At 32.6% G+C, this 22368-nt stretch overlaps 1 protein-coding gene across 5 annotated transcripts in view; it reads right to left on the bottom strand.

Moving 5' to 3' along the window:
• Positions 1-22368, bottom strand: part of su(w[a]) (suppressor of white-apricot) — a 60402-nt gene that overhangs the window by 6630 nt on the left and 31404 nt on the right. For all 5 annotated transcript variants that reach the window (XM_035349325.2, XM_035349327.2, XM_035349329.2 and 2 more), the window contains 6 exons: positions 21815-21897; positions 15082-15217; positions 11142-11327; positions 10463-10876; positions 7898-8146; positions 4421-4802 (listed from right to left, as the gene is read on the bottom strand). In XM_035349325.2, coding sequence (XP_035205216.1) covers positions 4421-4802; positions 7898-8146; positions 10463-10876; positions 11142-11327; positions 15082-15217; positions 21815-21897 — 1450 coding nt within the window. The remainder of the gene's footprint in view (positions 1-4420; positions 4803-7897; positions 8147-10462; positions 10877-11141; positions 11328-15081; positions 15218-21814; positions 21898-22368) is intronic.

The raw sequence follows: 22368 nt of genomic DNA, 5'->3' as shown, positions 1-22368 counted from the left end.
CTTCTGTAGTTCAGAGACTTTGGAGGCAATTTCAAATCACAGATGTGGCACTTAGGAGATTCAGCCAAGGACGGCCAACTGCTGACATTATGTGCACTCAGGAATAGAACCGCTACTCCGACTCTTAGATCCTCCCTTGCTGCAGCCACCGGAAAGTTGATGTCAACGTCAACATTGTGTAGAAGGCTTCACGAAGGTGGTCTGTATGCGACGCGAACAACCATTTGCGTGCCGCTCAAGTCACGCCATAGGAGGGACCGTTTGCAGTGGGCACGAGAAAATGTCCATTAGACGCCTGAGCAATGGTGGGCTATTCTCTTTACGGATGAGTCCAGGTTTAGTCTAGAACGCGATAGTAGACGTTATTTGATATGGAGAGAACCTGGAACCCGTTATCATTCGTGAAAGATATGCATATGGAAGAGGCAGTGTCTGTGTTTGGGATGGCATCTCTTTGGGTGGACGCACAAACCTCCGTATTTTTTCAAGGGAAACCGTGAATGCTCATGTTTACAGAGATAACATACTTGATACTTATGTGCGCTCATATGCTGGGGCAATAGGTGATGCTTTCCTGTTACAGGACGACGATGCAAGACCACACAGGGCTCGCATCGTATATGATTATCTTCAACAGGAAACAATTATGCGCATTTAGTGGCCAGCTCGATCCCCAGACTTGAATCCTGTCGAGCATGTTTGGGATGCTTTAGGGAGACGTCTAGCTGCTCTCAATCCGCCCCCTTAGACCTTTGCCGAGCTTGCAACTGACTTTGCAAGAGCAATGGCTCTTGCTTCCTATGGAACTGATAGACTGCATAATTGAAAGCATCACACATCGCTGAATATGCTGTATTGCTTTTAGAGGCGATTGTATTCCATATTGAAGATACTTTTACTATAGCAAACTGACATCTTCAATTTGTTCATTTAATACATGTGCTAATTTCTATATTACCATAATTGTCTGGTAATTATTTTTATGTTATTTGATACCTTACTATGTGTTGTATATTGTGGGTAAGTTATAAAATTCTAAATGTAACTTTTTCAGTAATCGTGATTTTTGTGATTTTTCCTTAATTTATGATAACCAGTGTACTTTAGTAAGAAGTTGCCAACTTTACAGAACATACCAAACTCTGATAACTCTGCGTACTACAAATTCTTCCATTTTAGCAAATAATGCCACTATTTTCACACACACACACACATATATATATTTGGTTCTATTCTTTCAAACCGTTCAAACAGCTTTAAAAATAAATTGTGATTTTTTTTTTTTTTTATTAAAACTCAATCTTAAATTATGCACTACAGGGACTGATATGCAGTGGAAGAAATTATGGTACAATTTAAAACAATACATCACATGCTGCATTAAGTAAGCAATGTGAAATATATCATGCATTAGAATGCACACACACTCTCTCTTTTATACCTATAAAAGTAAGAAGGAAAGTCATTTAATAAGAATTTTAAAGCATGTGAGCTGCAATGAGAGAAGTATGGTTATGGAAATAATGATAAGTAAAAGATTCTTTGACCATCTGATAGTCGAGGTTCCAATATCAGCCATTTACTACTTCAGAATAATCAGGTTTAGATATGAGCTCAAAGTTTGAGGAATTTTCTACAAACTGAGAATGATCATAAGATTCCACTGTAACCTTTTCCACTCTCTTTATTTAATCATATTGTTTCAAGCATACAGAGTGTGGGAGAATAGTATTTCAGCTATATTATTGTATAGTGTCGCTTCATTCGTATTTCAAAACTGATAGCAATTTTTTCCCTCCCCATCTCTGAATTATAAATAAGTATACAGCTGCATCAACAAATACACGAGCATGACTGTACTTAGAATCGTCCATTATAATGAAAGTTAGGGTATTTATGAATCACAATGTATTTTCTTTTGGAATCACTGAATATTAATAATCTTACACAGTTATTCAAGATGCTGCTTAAATTCAATAAATGAAACATCATGATCCTAATTTCATATCTGTACATTCATTACCTAAACTAAGTTAAAGGCTATACAGTCAAAAGTCGTTAATTCCGACACCCATAATCCGGAATGATCTATAATCCGTACCTCAAAGTTACAAACTTTCTGCGCATGCGTCCTAATTCAGTTAATGTTGCAGACTGCGCTGTTCCTTCATCTTCGAATTGGATTCGGCTTATTATTTTTTGCAGACTGTTAGAGCAATTTTATAAAAGTAAGCTTGAACTTTTGATTATGTCAAATAGAATTTCTGATATATATTTACTAATATGTAAAGGATCTAAAAAGCGAAAGTGTCTTTCGAAGTCCATTAAACAAAAAGTGGAATTGATACAAAAAATGGATAAAGGCATATCCTTTGTTTATCTAAACTTTAACGTTTATTTATCTAAAATTTGTTTATCTTTAACGCTGTGGGGCACAATGAATTGGAAGTTGATCTGTCAGCACTATCCTTATCTTCAGGGCAGATGTTTTTATTTTATTTGGCTTATAATTCCTTACTAAATGTAGTATTTCATCTCAATATACTCCATATTTGATATGATTTAAATCAAATTCCTCGTCATTATAATTCGCATCCGATAGTGAAGAAAGTGACAGAGGTTATTGAAAACGAAAAAATTTCGATTGACAAATTAGTCGGTATTCTCGACGCGGCAATTATAGGACTTGAACAGCGGAACTTTGTAACTGAACAAGAAATTATGTCTGTTTATAGAATTAAAGAAAATGTATTATCACATAAAAAACGAAACAACTTACATTGAAAGAAATGTTTAATAAAGTAAACAAATAAATATTAAGCTTTTTTTTTTTTTTTTTTTTTTTTTTAAATTTTGATACCCTTTAGATCATAACTGTTCTTTATATCATAAATTACGGTTTCATATTTTTAATTTTATAATTTCTGCATGCCATCTTACCAGATTTAAACTGATGATCTATAATCCGGAATCGCCAAAGTCCCGATGAGTCCGCCAAAGTCCCGATGAGTACAGATTTTGACTGTACTTACTTTTTAACCCTCTTGACAGCTTATCCTGCAATTTCCATGATCAACATATAAAAGTGGCAAAATTTGTTCATCTTGCAATATCAAGAGATATGGAATTGCTGTTTCTATTTAAAAGCGTATCTCTTCTGTTTCAAAGTTTAATTGTCACTAATGCATTTTGTACAGTATTTTGACTTTAAATCAGATTTTGGTCAATAGATTGGGTTGGTTTTTGACTAAATTTTGTGTATTTGTGTAAAGTTTGTGAACCAGTTTTCCAGTTCTTATTATTTGTGCAGAAAAAATAAGGAACTCTGTTAAAAACTTAGCAGTCAGAGGGTTAAGTACAATTAATAGTAAAGTAAAATATTTTTATATAGAAGAAAAGATACTTTTTTAAATAATAAATTTTCAATCTATAAAAAAAGTTTCCATGCTCTCTCAGATATTATTCTCATGAATTATCTGAAATTTACTGATAATCACCAATTTTTTAATGTCTATTAAAAAATAACTGGAGCTCTCTTTGCTACTTTTATCAGTTACCATCAAGTTTAATGGCAAAATTATGGAGTCACTCAGCATGTGAAGTAAATTTCACACATGCCAAGACTGTTGCAAGGAATGTTCTGGAATAATAAAATTAACTCAATGAATTCAGCTTCATTACATTACCATCAATTCAGCAACTGATAAAATGCAACTCAGCAGAATATTTTTAATTTGTTTATTAACACTTCCTCCATAAATGCATTATGCAAATCAACCATTCAGTTTTACTGAAGATATTGGACACAATATATGCCCAATATATATTTTACAGAAATAAACTATTATTTTGCAACAGCTCATAATGAACAGGTTTTAGAAATATACAGAATTTAAGGCTAAAATTTATTAAAATTTCAATTTTAATTATTTATATCATTAAGAAAAGATTTCTTCTAATGGTTATCAATATGTTATGCATTCAATACAAGGCTATAACAAAATTTTAATTTTATCACATTTGTACTGGAATACATACATTTACATTTCACAAAGCTGCTATAAATATATTAAAAAGTTTTAGTAAATCCCCCTCCCCAAAAAAGAGAGAGAAGTTGGAGGAAAGAAAAGAAAAATAGTTCCAGTTTTGTAAATAACACTAGATTAGTATTATTTTAAATTAACTCCTAATTAAAACATTCATGGCTAATAATATATTATTAAGAAACAATACTATTTTACAAAGCTGCCATAGATATATTAAAAAGTTTTAGTTAATCCTTCCCCCCCCCCAAAAAAAAGATAATTTTTTAAAGTTAATATTTTAAAACTTTTAAATCCATAATGCTCATAATGCTATTTTGTAATAAATACTACTATCACGACATATTATGATATTAAAAGAAATAAATAAAACTTACATTTTATCAGAGGGAAACACAATTCCATTATCTGAAGCCCCAGCTGCATCAGGAAGGATCCAGAAATCTGAATCTAATTCATCAGGATCAGGTTTTTTAAGATTTTGTTGACTAATTTCCTTTTTTTCACCTAATTTCTGTGAAGCAGTTATATTTGAATCTGGATTTTTCTTCTCTAACATCTTAAGAAATAAAGCAGCTTTACGCTTCCTCTCTAACTGCAGTTGTTTCTCTTTCCTCTGTTGCTCTAATTGTGCTTGCCTTTCTTTTTTTAACAGCTCTTCCCGCTTTTGTTGCTCTAATTGCATCTGTTTTTCTTTCTTCTGTTGTGCAATGCGTTCTCTTGCAGCAGCTACTAATTTATCTTTGATACGTTCTTCAGCTTTAAAAAAAAATAAAAAAAATAAAAATAAAAAAAAGAGAAAGAAAAAAGAAAAAGAGGGAGGATTATACATGAGTAAGTCATGGCAAATGGAATCAGTATAACTTATTAAATATATCAGCTCAAATGCAATTCAATTAATTTTTAATTCATGTATATCTAGAGGTAATTTTCAGATAATTCAACAAGTATATTTTAAATGTTGTACGCATTTATTAACTCGCAGTTAATAAATGCGTACAACAATTTGCTTCAAGTAGTATTTCAAGCCATGATGCTCAAACAGTTGCCTTATGGGAATTATTACTTGTACAATGAAGTTTAATGTTCAACATTGTACGCATTGTGTATTGTGTACAGAACATTAAACATTTGCTTTAAGAACTTTTATTTATACTTTGGTTCAAAAAGCAGTAACGGAGACTTATTATTTTACACAACTGCAAGATGATAACGTTGTCTTAATCATGATTAATATGTGATATAATGTGAAATTTCAAGCCATGATGCTCAAACAGTTACCTTATGGGAGTTATTACTTGTACAATGAAGTTTAATGTTCAACGTTTTCACTTTAATTTCAAAACAAAAAGACAGCACATTGGGATGACTTTTTAGGTAAACATAAATTATACACTAACTGTATGGAAATGGATCAAGAAAATGTTCTGCATTTTAAATAAAAAGGTCAGGAGGTCGATGTCAAGAGGTAAAAAGGTCGATGTCAGGAGGAAAGAGGTTAAAAACAAGTTTTCAGAACTTAAAAAAAAAAAAAGAGTGTTGGCTTAAGTACACTGTAGTCAAAGGGACTACACTGATAGGAATATAATAAATATCAATAAATTGAAACCTTGAGTTCATGAAATCATTTCCAATATGTTTTGATCAGAGCAACATAAAGCAAAATTAGGTAAAATTTCTATGGGGTTATATTTATTTCACATATTTTGATGGAGTAAATATCCAAACAGATATAAAACTAATAACTTTATTTGATGTACCTGATTATTATGCCACCATCTATTTTAAATTCAAGATATACAATTTGAATTTCTGTTAGATAAACAAAGAAAACTAATGAAAATTCAGAAGCAAAATCTGCACTTTTTTCCATTCTGGAAAACAATTCTTTTCCTCAAAAGTAAAAATTTTTTCTTTCCTTAAAATGCATTACAATACTACTTTTAAAAATAATGTCAATCTAATGTTTCCTCAAAAGTAAAAAAATTTTCTTACCTTAAAATGCATTACAACTTCTAAAAACAATGTCAGCCTAATGTTTTGTTCAAAGATGCCTTACATCCAACAAACTTGTTAAAAATAAACCGGGAGGGGGGGGACTCTGGCAATATCTTAACCTTCTAGGCAGCTACGGAAGCCACTAAATCCTAAGCTTGACACACACACACAAAAAAAAAGTCTTGAGTAATGGTACTTTCTTAATTATTATTTCAAAAAGACCCTTCTGTTTTGCACCTTGATTGTTTTTCTTATAAATATATATATATCTTAGCTTAACTGTTTGGACAAACTTCAAGATGGGTGGCTGGGTACTTGAAAATATCATGACAAAAATTATAATACAGCTTGGCCAAATGGTTAATTTAATGCTTGAACGTACTATGAAACATACCAGACAGTTCAGCACAGATGATGATTTCAAACTAGACTCGTTCTAGGAATTCTAACATACTGAAAAACTAGCCCAGAAAATTTCATACTGTAGTCAGTTTATGAACATTATTGTTTTACATACCTATAACAGATGAAAACTCCAAGAGGCTGTTTCCACATTTTTTAGACAATTTTCCTTGTATTTACAGAAATAGTTTAGCTAACATTTTTGTGTTTTAAATGTCTGCTAGATAAACCTTATTCTTCCCTATCTTTCTACATCATAATTTCAAAAACAATAGAGCTATTTGTAGTGTAGAGGTATTTTATCCCATTCCTCTCGATAGCTTTCCGAAGTCCAAGGAGAGTTGTAGGTAAATGTTTGGACAATTCGCTTTTTAGTGAAAAAATCCATCAGAATATTTAGTTGGGATATGAGTTAAGGCTAGAAATACTTGCTTTTTATTCTGTTTTTTTTTTTTTTTTCCCCCCCCCCCCAGAAAATTAACAGTGGATTTTTACGTGTGGCTGCTTACCTCGATGCAGTTCTTCTGATTGATGGCACTGTGGCTAAAGAGAACATATATCATATTTGAAAACTGGATATCAGATATGTTCCCGATAATGTGTGAAATTGATATTAGCATTTTTCTTCACTCTCTTTATATTTAATTTATGGTTATATGAAAAACCAGCAATAATCATAAATCCCTTTAAAGAACTTTATTTAGATTCCTTGAACCAACCATGTTTTGAGATTTTTTTCCCCTCCTCTTAGATGATAGTAATGGATCTCTTTTTGTTAAAGTCATTTAAATACACCCAAGATTCATCTATTACAACATTTTCCCATTTTTTTCCGGATAAATGTTTCTCATAAAAAAATTCTGAAGCGAGTTCTGCATTCAGCAATATGTCTTAGGTAAAAATGATGCACATTTTGTTTTTAGTTAATAGTGAGTATTTTAATGATTTTGCTACTATCCTTTGACTTAGTGGAGTTTTGTTTAGAAATTAAAAATCTTACCTTTGCAAAATTCGAAACATTCTGTTTTTTCCTCGGATATAAATTTGGAACAATTTCTCTACTTGAAGCAAAATTGTGACATTTTTTTCCCTTTCTTGTTGAGAATATTACCTACCATAGCTTTGGCTTTCATGATTTTTTATAATAATTAGATAGGAATAACTTTCTACATAAAGAGCACAGACATAGCTTTCCATCCATTGCTTCTTTAAAACCGCCATTTTGCATGAAAACAAAACTGTCAATTAGCAAATGATAATTCTTTCAAAAATACAGCTGCAGTTGAAAAACAAATTTCCAAGCAAACTAATTTTTTTCAAAGCAAAATCATCCAAAAAATGCGCGAATAGCCTTCACAAATGATTATACTGAAAATGCTGGTAACCTACCAAACAAAAGGCATTACAATTAGTATAAAAAGCATGAAACATACGCTAAAAAGTATATAACTTACCCAACTTAGCTTCTAAAGACTCATTATTTTGTTTGGTGGTTTTCTCCTCTCTTTCAACAGATTCCTGCCTAGAATTAGGAGCTGACCGTGAGTCTTCAGTGGATTTTCTTCTTTTATCTGACTCCACTTTATCTGTTTTGTTTTCATCTGAATCATCTTCCGAATCATCCAACAGCAAAGTAGTCATTTTTGATTTATCAGAAGTAGGAGTTTCAGATTCCTTTACCTTCAGTGAAAAACTAATAGGAGCTGCAAACAGAATTTATATAAATATTAGGTGTATAATCCAAAATGTGAAAAGGTATCTAAAATTCTAAATATTAAAAATATTTATAGAAAATATATCTAATGAAGAATTTAAATATTCTGACTATCAAATTAGTGCATACCTATTAAAAAGTCTTAATTGTACTTCATGAATATTTCAGTGTTTTTCAAACTGCCTTATATTGATGATGACCATTGAAACACCTAATTGTAATGAAACTTTTCCGGCAAAAAACATTCTTAATAAGGTTAGAGGGGGGGGAAACAAACAAACATGAAAGCAGTATCTTTAGCACGGGTAGTAAACACCACCCAAATCAATGATTTTCTGCCAAATTTTTGGTAGTTTTCCAAAGCCTTCCGCCCAGAAACTTAAGTGTCTTTGAGTCCACAGTCAAATTGCACTTTGTGACGCTGCTGGCAGGCTCACCAAGATCAGACCAACCCTCTTTTCAGCTTGCGTTGTTGAAGTAAATCCACTTTTCATCCCGAGTGCCGATACAGTCCAGAATTTTGTCCTTGCATTGATATTCAAGCAAATTAGAGCAAGAACACGTCTGTCCTTATCTGCTTGAGCCAGCTCATGTGGCACCCAGCAATTGAACTTGTATGTCAAGTTTATGCGATGCATAGTGCGACTAATGGACATGGCACTAACATTTAACTCCTTAGCAAGCTCTCGAGTGGTTGCATACTGATCTTCTTCCACAAATTTTCGAAGCAGGCCTCTGAATGTCAGAGTCCTTGTTTTTTGAACTCTTGGTACCAAACCCTCACAGTGTCACGTGATACAACATTAGAACCTAAAGCTGCACACATGATTTGGTGACAATTTTAGTTGACTTGCAACAGAACTTGAAGTACATGATGGTTTTAATCTGGAAGTGTGATAGTTCCATTTCAAACACCTTATACTTAATGATAACAATATTAAAAAAAAAAAAAAAAAAATCACAACACACTGTTCTAAAGCAAGCCTGTTTTGTTCAAATACCAAAAATTGTTTGACAAAATATGCTAGCACAAACTGTTTGCACAGACGATATTTGTGGTGGCGGGAAGTTTCATTAAAACCCCCACATTATCGCTTTTTAAAAATATAACATGGAAATACTTTTAAATGTTGTGGTTAAGAACATTAAAAATTTAGTCATTACCCACATAACAACATAAAATACAAGTCAGCAACTTTAATTTAAACATTGATTTATTTTTTTAAGTTTTAAAAAATTAGATAAAATCATACACAACATATTTTCTGGCAGAAATGCAAACATTTCTGGCACAATACAAATCAACAAGTTTGTTTGAATATGACCACTGCAGTAACTAGCAAAAATCATTTGGCACAATATGGCTATGACCCCTCCTCAAGTAAAATTGGAATTCAGTGCAAAGCCTGAACAAAGATCACATGAGGGTTGTAGAATGTGCCTTTCATTGCATGAGCGTTAGAAGCTAACATCCAATGACAACACATCTAGGACAGCTACACAGCTCACCTGGGCTCAGCAATTTGCATATTAGATATTTGATCACTGGAAATTAATGCCCTGGTCTGATCAAAGATAGTTCAAATTATTTTGAGATGATGGAGATATTTATGTATAACAAAGATTTCACGATTCCATGGATCCTATATGCCAAAAAGAGACTATACATGCTAAGATGCCTCCATAATCATATTACATTTATCTAACTGGTATACAATAAGACAATAACAATTACAAATGGCCCTGACAGACGAACTCTACTGCACATCTACTTATCATTCATCATCACTTTATCAGCGCATACTATACTAAAACCAGACTGGTTGGACATGCTATACCAACAGTAAAAATGCATAAAAAGTTATGTATCATAGTAGATATTTATTAAAATGGCATAACTCCATCAATTTATATAAAATTTAACTATTTAAAAAAATTCCTTAAAATATTATTATTATTACTGGCATAATGTATATGTATTCTTTTTTCAGAATAATTTATTATTTATTAAATTTGAACAAACTTTTAGAACTTAAATAGTTAATGGTCATGAAAAGATAATTTGAGAACAAATTTATCTTAATAAAAATAAAATTACAATCTTAAATAGAAATATGGTTTTCAAGGTCTTGAACAAGATGGCTAATGTGACTAAATATGTACACTCAACTGAAAAAAAACTGAATACATAATAGATAAATACAGAAACAATTTGTTTATGACCACAAACAATGGTTTTCACAGATTCGATCAATGAAATTAAAATTTTTAATTTTCAAACAATCCCAAAATGAAATAAATTTACCTTTTATGGATTTGGACTTTGCTTTCACACCCTCTTCAGCACTCTGAATTGAGCTTTGAGAATCAAGAGATTCCATAGAATCTGTCTGATCTTCTTTGGGTACTTCTTGTGATGGTTGAGGATTTGGACCAAAAATAGATCCTTGTGAATCTTGTGATTCCATAGTTTCATTTTCACAGTTAGCTGTAATCTGGTTTTCTTCTTTGTTGTCTCCTGGTGAAACAGCACCAGTTCCTGAATCCTGTATAGGATCATTTAATACAGTTTTTGAACTGTCTGATACATTAGCTTGAACTGAAGGTTGTTCACTCTGTTTCACAATTTCAGTTATTTTTCCTTTTGCTTCATCTCTTTTCAGTATATAATATTGATAATACTCATTCCATGGATGCAAAAATGCAAATCTATTGTCATCTGTATAAAAAATATACATATAAGATACTATTACAAAATTAGATAATACAAGATTTCATTCATTTACTACATTACTAAGCAAAATGACATTTTCAGACTTCATTTATCTCTCCTAAAAACAATGCAATTTTTAGCAGCTAAAATTTAAAATAATTAAAAATTATAAAAAGCTCTCAAAATAAAAGGTTATTGAAAGCTTTTTAAATTAATAATAAGCTTTCAATTAACTCTATATTAAATTTACCAAATAAATAAATAAACTTACTTTTGCTTTTTACAATGGTTTCAAAATCTTCTCCATTCTTTGCAACATATTCTGCCATTTTATGAATAATTGGCTGAAGGTCAGGTGGAGGAGGAATAAGCTCAACGGTTTGCACATAAGAATTCTGATATTCATCACAACTGCTCTCATCACTGCAGATGCTTATTAAATGATTTTTGGTATGAACTAAAAAAATAATTATCCAAATGTTTTTTTCAATTATACAAAATGGCACATACATCAATTTAGTATCTAAATCTCTTGACCTGCAAACAGGTCTTAAAGTTTTAGAAAAATTGAATACATTCAAAATAAATAAATAAATACTAATTATTTTAGACCACTGTAAGCATGATTAATTTTAACTCTTCCCCTCCTTCTTCTAACTTCTTATTGAATAAGACAGAAGTCTCAATTTCCCTAATAAATATAAATCTAATACAGAGATTTTAAATTTCCATCTGCAATTTCCAAGTTATTATTTTGAAGAATCTAATGAGCTTACCAAAATTATATTTTAGTGAAATACTATAATGTAACGTCACATTATTATTGAAAGAGGTTACTAATAAGGATGTCACTGAAAGAATGAAAGTTTTGGTTTCTTCTCAAAATAAACCATAGTTGCCAAGCTTAGAATACGAAAAACACGGAGTTCACACGATGTTTCTGCATTCTGTGATGACATCATTTCAAAATTATTATAAACTGGCTTAAATTTACTTTATAATGCATTATTCAGGTTATTGAACTATTTATGATAAGACTCTCTGTCTAAAATACACTGCTGGCCACCCAAATTGCAACACCAAGAAAGACTAGAGATACAACAAAACTTTTTAGTAGATAACATGTTAACCAAGTATCAAATGATTAAATTAAATTTATAGACTTCTGTGAAGTGTGGTTCCTTTCAGAATCAGCCAGAGTAGCCACCATTGTTGGAGATCACCGCTGCCACTCGTCTCGACATTGATTCAAAGAGACTTTGGATGAGTTCTTGGGGTACAGCAGACCAAGCAGCTTCTACACGTTGCCAAAGTTGATCTGGTGTGGCAGCTGGGGATGTAACCTGGGTCAATCGTTCCGCAACCATGGAATACGTGTTTTCTATCGGTGAAAGATCCGTAGAGTGAGTCGGCCAGGGAAGCAATTCAATCTGGCAATTGACGAAGAACCTTGGACGATGCGTTCCACGTGTGGTAGAACATTATCCTGTTGAAATATGGCTGTGGGCAAGCCCTGAGGGTAAGGAAGGACAACTGGCTCCAACACCTCGGAGATGTAGCCCTGGCTATTGAAAGTACCGGCAATGTGTATTAGAGGAGTGGGAGAGTCATATCCAATACCGCCCCATACCATAATACCTGGTGAATGACCAGTGTTGCGGTGCATAATGCAGCTGTTTAGCATCCTTTCTTCACAGTGTCTCCAGACTTGAATCCGACCATCTGGTGTTGCAGACAGAAGCATGACTTGTTAGTAAACACAATTTCATTCCATTCCGCCGTCCACATCCTTCTTTCAGCAGAAGAGGATGGCTGTAGTTCTGCATCGAGGATAGACGAAGCAATGGAAGTTTTGCGGACAGACCACTCTGCTGTAAACGGCAACAAATGGTTCGCGCAGACACTCGATGATGCCTTAATGTGCTGTGCTATGGTTCGTGATGTGACTGAGCGATCTGTCACTGCCATGCGCACAATGTTCCTGCCATCACGTGAAGTGGTGCACAGAGGTGGATGCGATCGAACACGTCAGTCTGTCGTACCCTCCTGCATCCAACGGTCACATATGCGCATTACAGTTTTTTGGTTTCGTCCAACACGACTACCGATTTCCCTGAAAGATAAATCCACACTATCCTTCCTCTGTCGAACTCGGATACTTGATCAAACGATGATCGCTGTTTACTATGAGGCATAATTGATCGTTTCTTTGAAAAAACCACAAGAAAAATACAATTGCCGCACTTGAAATTGTCAAAAACTCCAAGCCTTAAATAGCGCATTGAAGTGGCATCACGGGCGCGTGTGATGTGATTCTGCGCTGAAATTCCAATCATTTGCATATCTCACCTCGGCTAATGCATGTCGTAAATTTCATGTTATTTCCATGCTTCCTTCAGGGTGTTGCATTTACAGTGGCCATCAGTGTATATTAATATTTAATTAGATATTATAAAGTCTATGTTGCTCGGCTAATTTAACTTTGTTACGGAATTTCCTCATTCCTTAATTCCCTACTATTCTTTCCTTACTTTGCGGTGTGACTGATAGCATTTCTGACTAGCAATTAGGAAGCTTGGAGTTTAAATCTCATCTAAATTTAATGCATTGCTAAATTATCAATTTCTTGTCTTATAATAAACCTACCAACATTTCCTTACATTTTTATACAGTGATCATGAGCAGGGGAAAAAAAAAACTTTTATTTATCAAAGTGCTTTCAAATATGATGAAAATAAAATTAATAATTAATGCACATATGATTGTGGGGGTTAACTAAGTATTGTACCATATATTCATGCAAGACAAAATTAAACACAAATATTAACTGATTAAACATTGGTGATTCTTCAAGAAAAGGATAAAAAAAAGCTTTGCAAGCATGTCTACAGTAGATTAAGACAATTCACATAAAAATTATTAAACAAACAAACAAACAAACAAACAAACAAACAAAAAAATATTTTGAAAACCACTACGGCTAGAGGAATGGAATTGCACAATTTAAGTTTTAATAATTAAATAAACTTCATTTAATGCTTGGAAACATTTTCCTAGAAAAAGGTTAAAGATTAAAAACTGGGAGACCGTGTGATCGACTGGGAGACTAAGAAATATGACAAAAAAGCTGGATCCTGAGAGTTGGTGGTTATGAAATGTATATTATTACAATTTAATCAAACAAGTGTGACCTAGAGCACAGACACAGAGATTAATTATTTGGACTAATTTGCTTATATATATATATATATATAAAGCCATGCATAGAAGTACATTGAAGACATTTGATAGACAGTCCCGGGTAACATATAATTTAAAAAAACAAAGATTGTTTTAACAATATGCATACTCCCAGGTTATCCTTTAGAACTATACTCTTCTAGTTGATAATTATGCTGTACAGATCCAAACATACCCATAAGCATGCAACCAGTTTATAGCTATCCACAACCATAAATTATGATTATCATATCCTGAATCAATAATTAATAGTGTACAGGACTTCTTAATTAGATAAAAAGGTCACTTAGCAGCAGACTGTAACCAGTCATTGTCAACAGAAAACTGTTATTTGGACTCAAAAAGAATTATTCTGTTACTTAATTATCAATCCACAGAGATTATTAATATCATTAGCAAAAGATGTTTACATTCATCAATTAGACTGCATATTTCTACATTTAAGAACAGCAAAAAACTTAAAATTCTGCAAAAATATTACGAAGTTAAGGAAAAAGGGGGATATATCCAAAATTCAATTCCAGATTAAATTAAGCAGAAGGCAAATGAAATTCATACATATAATCTAACCACTTGGGAAAGCTAGAATGAAATATTATCCTCCGTTACCTCCAATAAAAAGTTTCAAATTGGAAGAGATGTAACTGAAAGGGTTCCCCTACCCAAATTTTCAGAGTAATCTTACATTGATTTACAACCTAAGTAATGATTTTACGTAAATATAAAACACACTTTTTGATGTTAAAATATAAAAGATACAAAAACTTAATAGAAATTAAATACATGCATATGTTAAAACAAAATTTTCAACATGCTGTTATAATAATTGTCATTACAGTAAAAACATCAATTAAGAATTGTGCAGGGGAAAAAATACAAGCTAAAAAAAGTCTAGAAAACTATATTTTCCACAGATAAAAATTCTGATTAAAAAAAAAAAAAAAAAAAGACAGAGAGAGGAAAATAAAAACCTTCTTGTGAAGCCTCTACACTTGATGACTGAGTTTCAGCAGGTGTCTCTTCAACAAGATGCTGCCGTAAATTTCTCACCAATACAGAATAACTATCATCGTGGTTGCGACGGAAATTTATGGAAGGCACAGTAAACTAAAGAAAAAAGGAAGGTATATTATTTTTTTTCATGCAAATATGAGGTTAGAAACATTTTGTCCATAATTATGTCCAGTTCTTATGTACCCCTTGTTTTTTCAAACACAAAGTCAAAGAACCACAGTCAATTAGAAAAGACCAATATTGTAAAAGTTAAGAAATTTAACATTCTGCATAGTTCCCATCTTTATATTTAATAAAATTGCAAAATCATTATTTAAAAAAAATCCCCCCCTTGATTCCTGTGATAAAAATGGATCAAGAGACATAATTCTGAAATTTATTATACTTTCAAGTTGATTTTTTTTTTTTTTTTCTTTTTAATGTCATTTAGTGATATTTAAGATATTTCTTTTTAATGTCATTTAGTGACATTTAAAATATTTCTTTTCAATGTCGTTTAGTAATATTAAATAAAATTCTTTAATTTATAATTTTGTTTACATTGTAGAGACATTAGTTAATTTTTTGGAAGCATAAAGATGAAAAATTAGCAACACCTTCGACGGGAATCGAACCCCGGACCTCTGGAATGCGCATCCAGAGTGCAGATCATCACACCACGAAGGCATGCCAAGAAAGCGGGAGAAATACCTTATAACACAGTATGCTGAAAGAATTTTCACATATGTAATTTTATGTTTTCAAACACTAATAATATGCTATTAATATTCTTATGAAGTTTTATTACTTTAGAATCTAATAATCACACCAAAAAAAGTATTAAACAAGAAACACTTTTCTTTTTAGGTTTTGGTTTATTTAAATACGGCAAAACACACTAGAGCTATCTGCCTAAGGGAAGGGATGCCTTCGTGGAGGACTTTCTATGGGAAACTGACTTGTATACACGTTACACATGGGGAAAACAATGAAAACGCCCATGCAGCCAGCCCGTTCGCGGGATTTGAACCTCGAAGCGAACTAACAGTATTCAGCGACTTTACCGCAGCCGAGTTGAACACTGGTGGTGGGCCCTTTTCTTTTTAATCCATGCGAATAATATTACAAATTAGCTATGTGTCAATAATAGAGCCTGAAAGTGTTTTCTAGAACATGGATTCTATAAAAGTCTGTGAATGAGATCTCCTTTTTGAAAATATAAACAGTACAAAGTCTTTAATCTGGACTCGTCAGGACTTCGGCGATTCCGGATTAGGGTTTTTTCCGGATTATAGATCATCAATTTAAATCTGGTAAGTTGGCATGCAGAAATTATAAAATTAAAAATATGAAACCGTAATTTATGAAATAAAGAGCAATTATGATCTAAAAGGTATCAAAATTTACCCCCCCCCAAAAAAAAATAAATAAAAAGCTTAATATTTATTTGTTTAGTTTATTAAACATTTCTTTCAATGTAAGTTGTTTAGGTTGCTTCATTTTTGTGCTAATACTTTCTCTTTAATTCTATAAACAGACATAATTTCTTGTTCAGTTTCGGGGCCCACCAGCAGCCGAGCGGTAAAGTCGCTAAACACTAGTAGTTAAGTCCGAGGTTCAAATCCCGCGAACGGGCTGGCTGCATGGGCGTTTTCGTGGTTTTCCCCATGTGTAACGTGTATATACATCAGTTTCCCTTAGAAAGTCCTCCCTCCCCTTAGGCAGATAGCCCTAGTGTGCTTTGCCATAATTAAATAAACCAAACCAATCTTGTTCAGTTCCACTGTTCAAGTCCTTTAATTGCAGTGTCAAGAATACCGACTAACTTGTCAATCAAAATTTTTTCATTTTCAATAAGCTCTCTGTCACTTTCTTCACTATCGGAAGCGGTACATCAAAACACGCTTTCACTTTATAGATCCTTTGGCAGCTCCAGAATCGGAAACTCTTTTTGAAACGAAAGTCCAAGCTTACTTTTTATAAAATTGCTCTAACAGTCTGCAAAAAATAATAAGCCAGATCCGACTAGAAGATTAACCACTTGCACTAAAAAGACGTGCCAAGCACGTCGAAATGCTTTTGTCTCAAACCGCGAGCGACGTGAACACCAAGTTGATAGACATTTATAGCAAAAATGAAAATAACGTGGTGCACACGTCGCCTAACAACGAGATTGTTTATTTCTCGAGTTACAGCTCTGAATTGCACTTGCAGACACGGAGTGGCGTAAATGAGACCTTTTACCGCTTATTATATTGTAGCGCATGGCACTGCAACCGTGAAGTTTAGTCGTAGCGCAAGTGGTTAAGAAACAACGCAATCTGCAACATTAATTGAAATACATAATTTTAGCTTAGCTTATACTGTCCGTTATACATTAAATGTGCATGCGTAAGCGTATTATGTGCATGTGTAAAGGTATTATGCGCATACGTAAACGCATGCGCAGAAAGTTTGTAGCTTTGAGGTCCGGATTATAGATCATTCCGGGTTATGGACATCGGTATTAAAGACTTTGTACTGTACTCATATATATATACCACTCACTACTTTTCGCAAGAGCCTGCATAGCAAAGCTTGTTAGAAATGTTTTCGAAACTTGCATTTAATTTTTAGTTACATACAATTGCAAACGTTTCACGCTTCAATTTGCATACACTCTCAGTTTACAATATGAAACTTTAACATTATACACCTTAGCCAATTTTTTACTGTACAGATATCAAACATTTTGGCCAGCTAAAGACTGTACAAAAGGTTTGATTCTGTAATTTTTAGAGGATTATATTTTTTTATTTAAAAATACCAAAATGTAAGTATTTGCATCACTTACAACAGTTTTGTAATTGGAAGTATATGTTTATCACTGAGTGTAAAAATAAAAGCCGCAAAAGAGCTTTAGTGGACATAATGTAACATATATTTATTTCGTTATTTACATTTGTTAAGAAATTTTAACACTACACACTTATAATAATAATAAAGAAAATAAAGAGTACAAACTTTTAGTTATACTATTATGAAAATAACAAATCCAGAATCTAAACTATTCAAAACATTTTACTATTTATGAATTATATGGAACCAGAAGTGGTGGTGATTAAAAGTGGTGATGACTTGGAAATAAACATTCTCTTCTCTGTTGCAACCATGGTTTGAACTTTCAGCAATATAGAACACAAAAAGTACACCATTTTCTCATACAGTGCAACAACATGATGGATAAGATTAGGAGTTGCAAGCAGAGAGATCAGTTTTTAACCTAATAGAATAGATAAAATTTAGCTTCATCAGTGATCATCTTTTTCATGCTTTAAAACTGTACTGAAGAAAACTGCTAGATAAACACTAAGCAAGAATTAAGAAATTTAATAAAAATTTTAAGGAAAGTCAGTTGGTTTATCTCTACAGTTGCTTCCACAACAACTGATGTTGAGAGAATTCTCTTGAAGTTACCTACAGTAGTTCTTGTTTCAGATTGCCGCTAAGTACCAAAACATTTTGCAAATTATGCAATCCATTAACATGGATTTCAAAATATGCATCCTGCCTATGAACGCTTAACCATCAATTATTCGTTTAATCAACAGAAGGCTACTAAACGCTTTAAAAAATTATTTAATTCCAAAAGCTTAAAATATATATATATATATCTGCAATTCACATTTACAGTAAACACTTATTTACACCTCGTGCAAAAAACGAAGCGAAAAATAAGCCATTTTCGACTCCGAAACACATACAAACGCAAGACGATGAATTTCAGGCATTTTGGTTGCAAATGTTTTGTTTTCTATTCGTTTCATTGTGGGATTTTTCTGCTGTTTCGTGTGTGCTTTATTATTGGTTAATTTTGATTTTCTGCATTGTTTATCATGCGCTCATCTGTTAAACGTTTCACTAAATTACGCCTGAAACGGCAAAAATTCCTGAATCATCTTGACTTTTTACTCAAGTGTAAATGTAAAAAATTGATCCCCAATTTCATTCAAATCAAATCTAATCAAAAACCTTCCAGTCGGGTTTCAAGAATTCTGTTAAACTGCAAGCTTGCCTTAGTTCAGTCCATCATAAGGGATACACGTCAACAATTGTTCAAAATTGAACATGAGCTCTATAAGCTTCAACTGGAACTCGCTAATTCATATCCAAAATTCACTGCCCTTGAACAAAAGTCTTGGTCCAGAACAGAGAATGCAGTTTACCGTCACACCCTTACAGTACCTTGTAAAACACCTTTGCAGTTAAATTCAAAAAACTTTTTACAATCTTTCAGTTCGAGTAGTTCAAAAAATCTTCCCATTGTAAACATTAAGCCAACAGTTAATATTTCTGATGTTAGTTTATCAGAAGAACAAGAGAGAATTCTAAAATATAATTTTAACTTCTCACAAACCTGTAAACCCTCGATTCCAAAGATTTTGGCTCCTATCGAAAAAGCTTTCAAGTTCAGTAAAATTTCAGATTCACAGAAAAAAATGATTAGGCATCTTATCGCTCATAATGTGAAATTCAATAATAAACCTTTGAAACTAAATCTAACTGCGAGAGAAAGAGCAACAATGTGCAAAATTCTTTCTAACCCGGATATTACCATTTCAAAGGCCGATAAAGGTGGCCAGATAGTCGTCATGGATAAGAACACTTACATCGATGGTGTCACTAAACTCTTAAATGAAGGACCATATAATACGATCCCTAAAGATCCTTCACCTTCGGACCTGTCAAAAATAAAAACTGCGATCAAATCTACACAAATCATCGGAAGCAACTTAAAATATCCGCTTATCCCATCTGTTGCGAATTGTGCCAGATTACATGCTCTTCCCAAAATTCATAAAAGTGGTATTCCTTTCCTCCCCATTGTATCAAATTTAGGTACTACCTCGTATCCATTAGCTAAATATTTAGTTTCTAGATTTTCAACTCTATTAGACAATAACATTTACACCATAAAAAATTCAATAGAGTTTGTAAAAAACGTTAAAAATATTTCTCCAAGAAATTTACTCATGTTTTCTTTTGATGTAAAATCATTATTCACCAATGTTCCAATGGAGGGTGCATTAAGATGTCTAGAAACCAGACTTCGTGAATTTCATTTCTCTTGCATCGAAATTGATGAGCTAATTTCTCTCCCTCAACTCTGTTTGAAACAAACACATTTTGTTTTCCAAAATAAATATTACAAGCAAACTGAGGGATTAGCCATGGGGAGCCACCACAGTCCCATCCTGGCTAATATCTACGTGCATTATTATGAATCAAAATTGTTTGAAACTTTAAACTTCCCGGTATGGTTCAACTACGTAAACGATACTTTTACCCTTTTTTGAACGTAATAAGGATGATTTAAATAAAGTTTTTTCAACAATGAATTCTATTGATCCTACTATTCAGTTCAGTTTTGAACTTGAGACTTGCAATTCTCTTCTGTTTCTCAACATTCTAGTTACACGTAACACATCCAACATCAGTACTACGGTCTACTGTAAAAATTCATTGGTTTGCCTTCCACCACACTTTAAAATCATGTCATCCGACTAAACAAAAGTTAGCTTCATTTTATTCCTATGTTTTCCATGCTCTTCAAGTTTGCTCCTCCAAACTATCCCTTGAGGAAGAACTAAATTATTTAAAAGCAATAGCTATTGACAGGGGCTTTTCACTCAACATTACTAATCAAGCAGTTAAAAAATTCTCATCTCAACACACTAAAATGCACACTCTTGTTTTAAGATATTATAAAAATTCTGTTGTCATTCCCTTCTTTCCATCAATTAGCTATAAAGTTGCACATATTTTGCAGAAATTTAACTCTCCGGTAGTTTATTCTCCCATCAATAAAATTCCGAGTTCCATACTTAAGGACCAAATTCCGGATATGAATTCCTAGGGTATTTATAGGATTCCTTGCCAGTATGGTTTAATTTACATTGGCCAAAGTAAGAGAGCCTTAAAATTTTACGTCAAGGAACATGAGGCATATGTTAGAACAAAGGAAACACAGAAGACTTCTGTTGCCCAACATTGTTGGTCCGAAAATCACACTTTCAATTTTTCTGCTGCCAAAATTATTCAAAAAACATCTTCCATTGGAGAACTGGATTTTCTAGAGGCATTTCACATTCAAAAAAATCTTTCTGTTCTAGTTAACAATCCTAATTCTAATCCACCTTTGCCTTCGGCCTTTAAAGAAATTATGTTTTAGTTCTGGTTTCATCAACAGGTGGCGGCACTTGCTTATTGTTGTCCAGGCTTTCTAATCTTATCTTATCATTATATCCTATCTCATTCATTTGCGCTTTTGCAGATGAGGATGGTGGTTCGGTAAAACCATCGAAACTAGTCCTGTGAAAATTTGAAAATATAATTGTTGTTTGACTTCTGAATTTCCATTCTTATAGCTAGTCTGCACTTTTGAGTGCAGACTTTTTAAAGTTAACTTTAGACAAAGCAAATCATTTATTTTAAGTTAAACTTTCCCAACATATTTTCTTTTAGAAATGTGTAACTTCATTATGTGTCAATTACAACATTTTTTCCTTTTAAGCAATATTCTAAGACAGGGATTTTTTTATACTACATATATGGCAAAAGTAAAATTCAATAAACAGGAAGGTAAAAACTTTTAATGTCAAATTATATTTAGCTCTTCTCGTGTTATGTAATACACATAACCATATAAAGAAGAATATACAAAATTCAAACCTTTGGCACATCCTCTGTTCTTCCTGACATAAGGCTTGGATGCAGATAATGTCCATCATCATCATCATCTTCACTATGACTAACTAGGTAAGAGAAAACACTAACAGAAGCATGACAAATATCAACATAGTAAATTGTTGCTCACTTTGTAACAAATAGCATTTTTGGGGGGAGGATATCATTAAAATCTAAACTATGATATGCTTTGATTGCATAACTAGTTTTTGGTCAATCACAGCTGATAGACACAACTTAGTCGTGACAATCAATTTTTCTTAAAAGTGTAAAAAAGTAAATACCTTCTTTCCATGTTTTAAATTAAAACTGTCACCTTAAATAATTCTTTTGAATTCTAGCAGAATGAGTAATGTGCCTTCTCTCAAAAACCAAGGACATAATTTTCAGGAAGAATGAGAGCTTTTTTTTTTTTTTTTTTTTTTTTTTTTTTTTTTTTTTTTTTACAATGAAAAAATGATAATTATTGTTGCTTAATAAAGAATGCTTCAATAGCTGTTATTAAAAAGATTAATATGAAGGAGTAATTTTTAATTTGG

This window comes from Stegodyphus dumicola, chromosome 4 (genome assembly GCF_044657685.1).
Source record: "Stegodyphus dumicola isolate Sdum_Otavi_A_Nest chromosome 4, ASM4465768v1".
NCBI classification, from domain to species: Eukaryota; Metazoa; Arthropoda; class Arachnida; order Araneae; family Eresidae; genus Stegodyphus; species Stegodyphus dumicola.
This window is presented reverse-complemented; position numbering and strand designations above follow the sequence as displayed.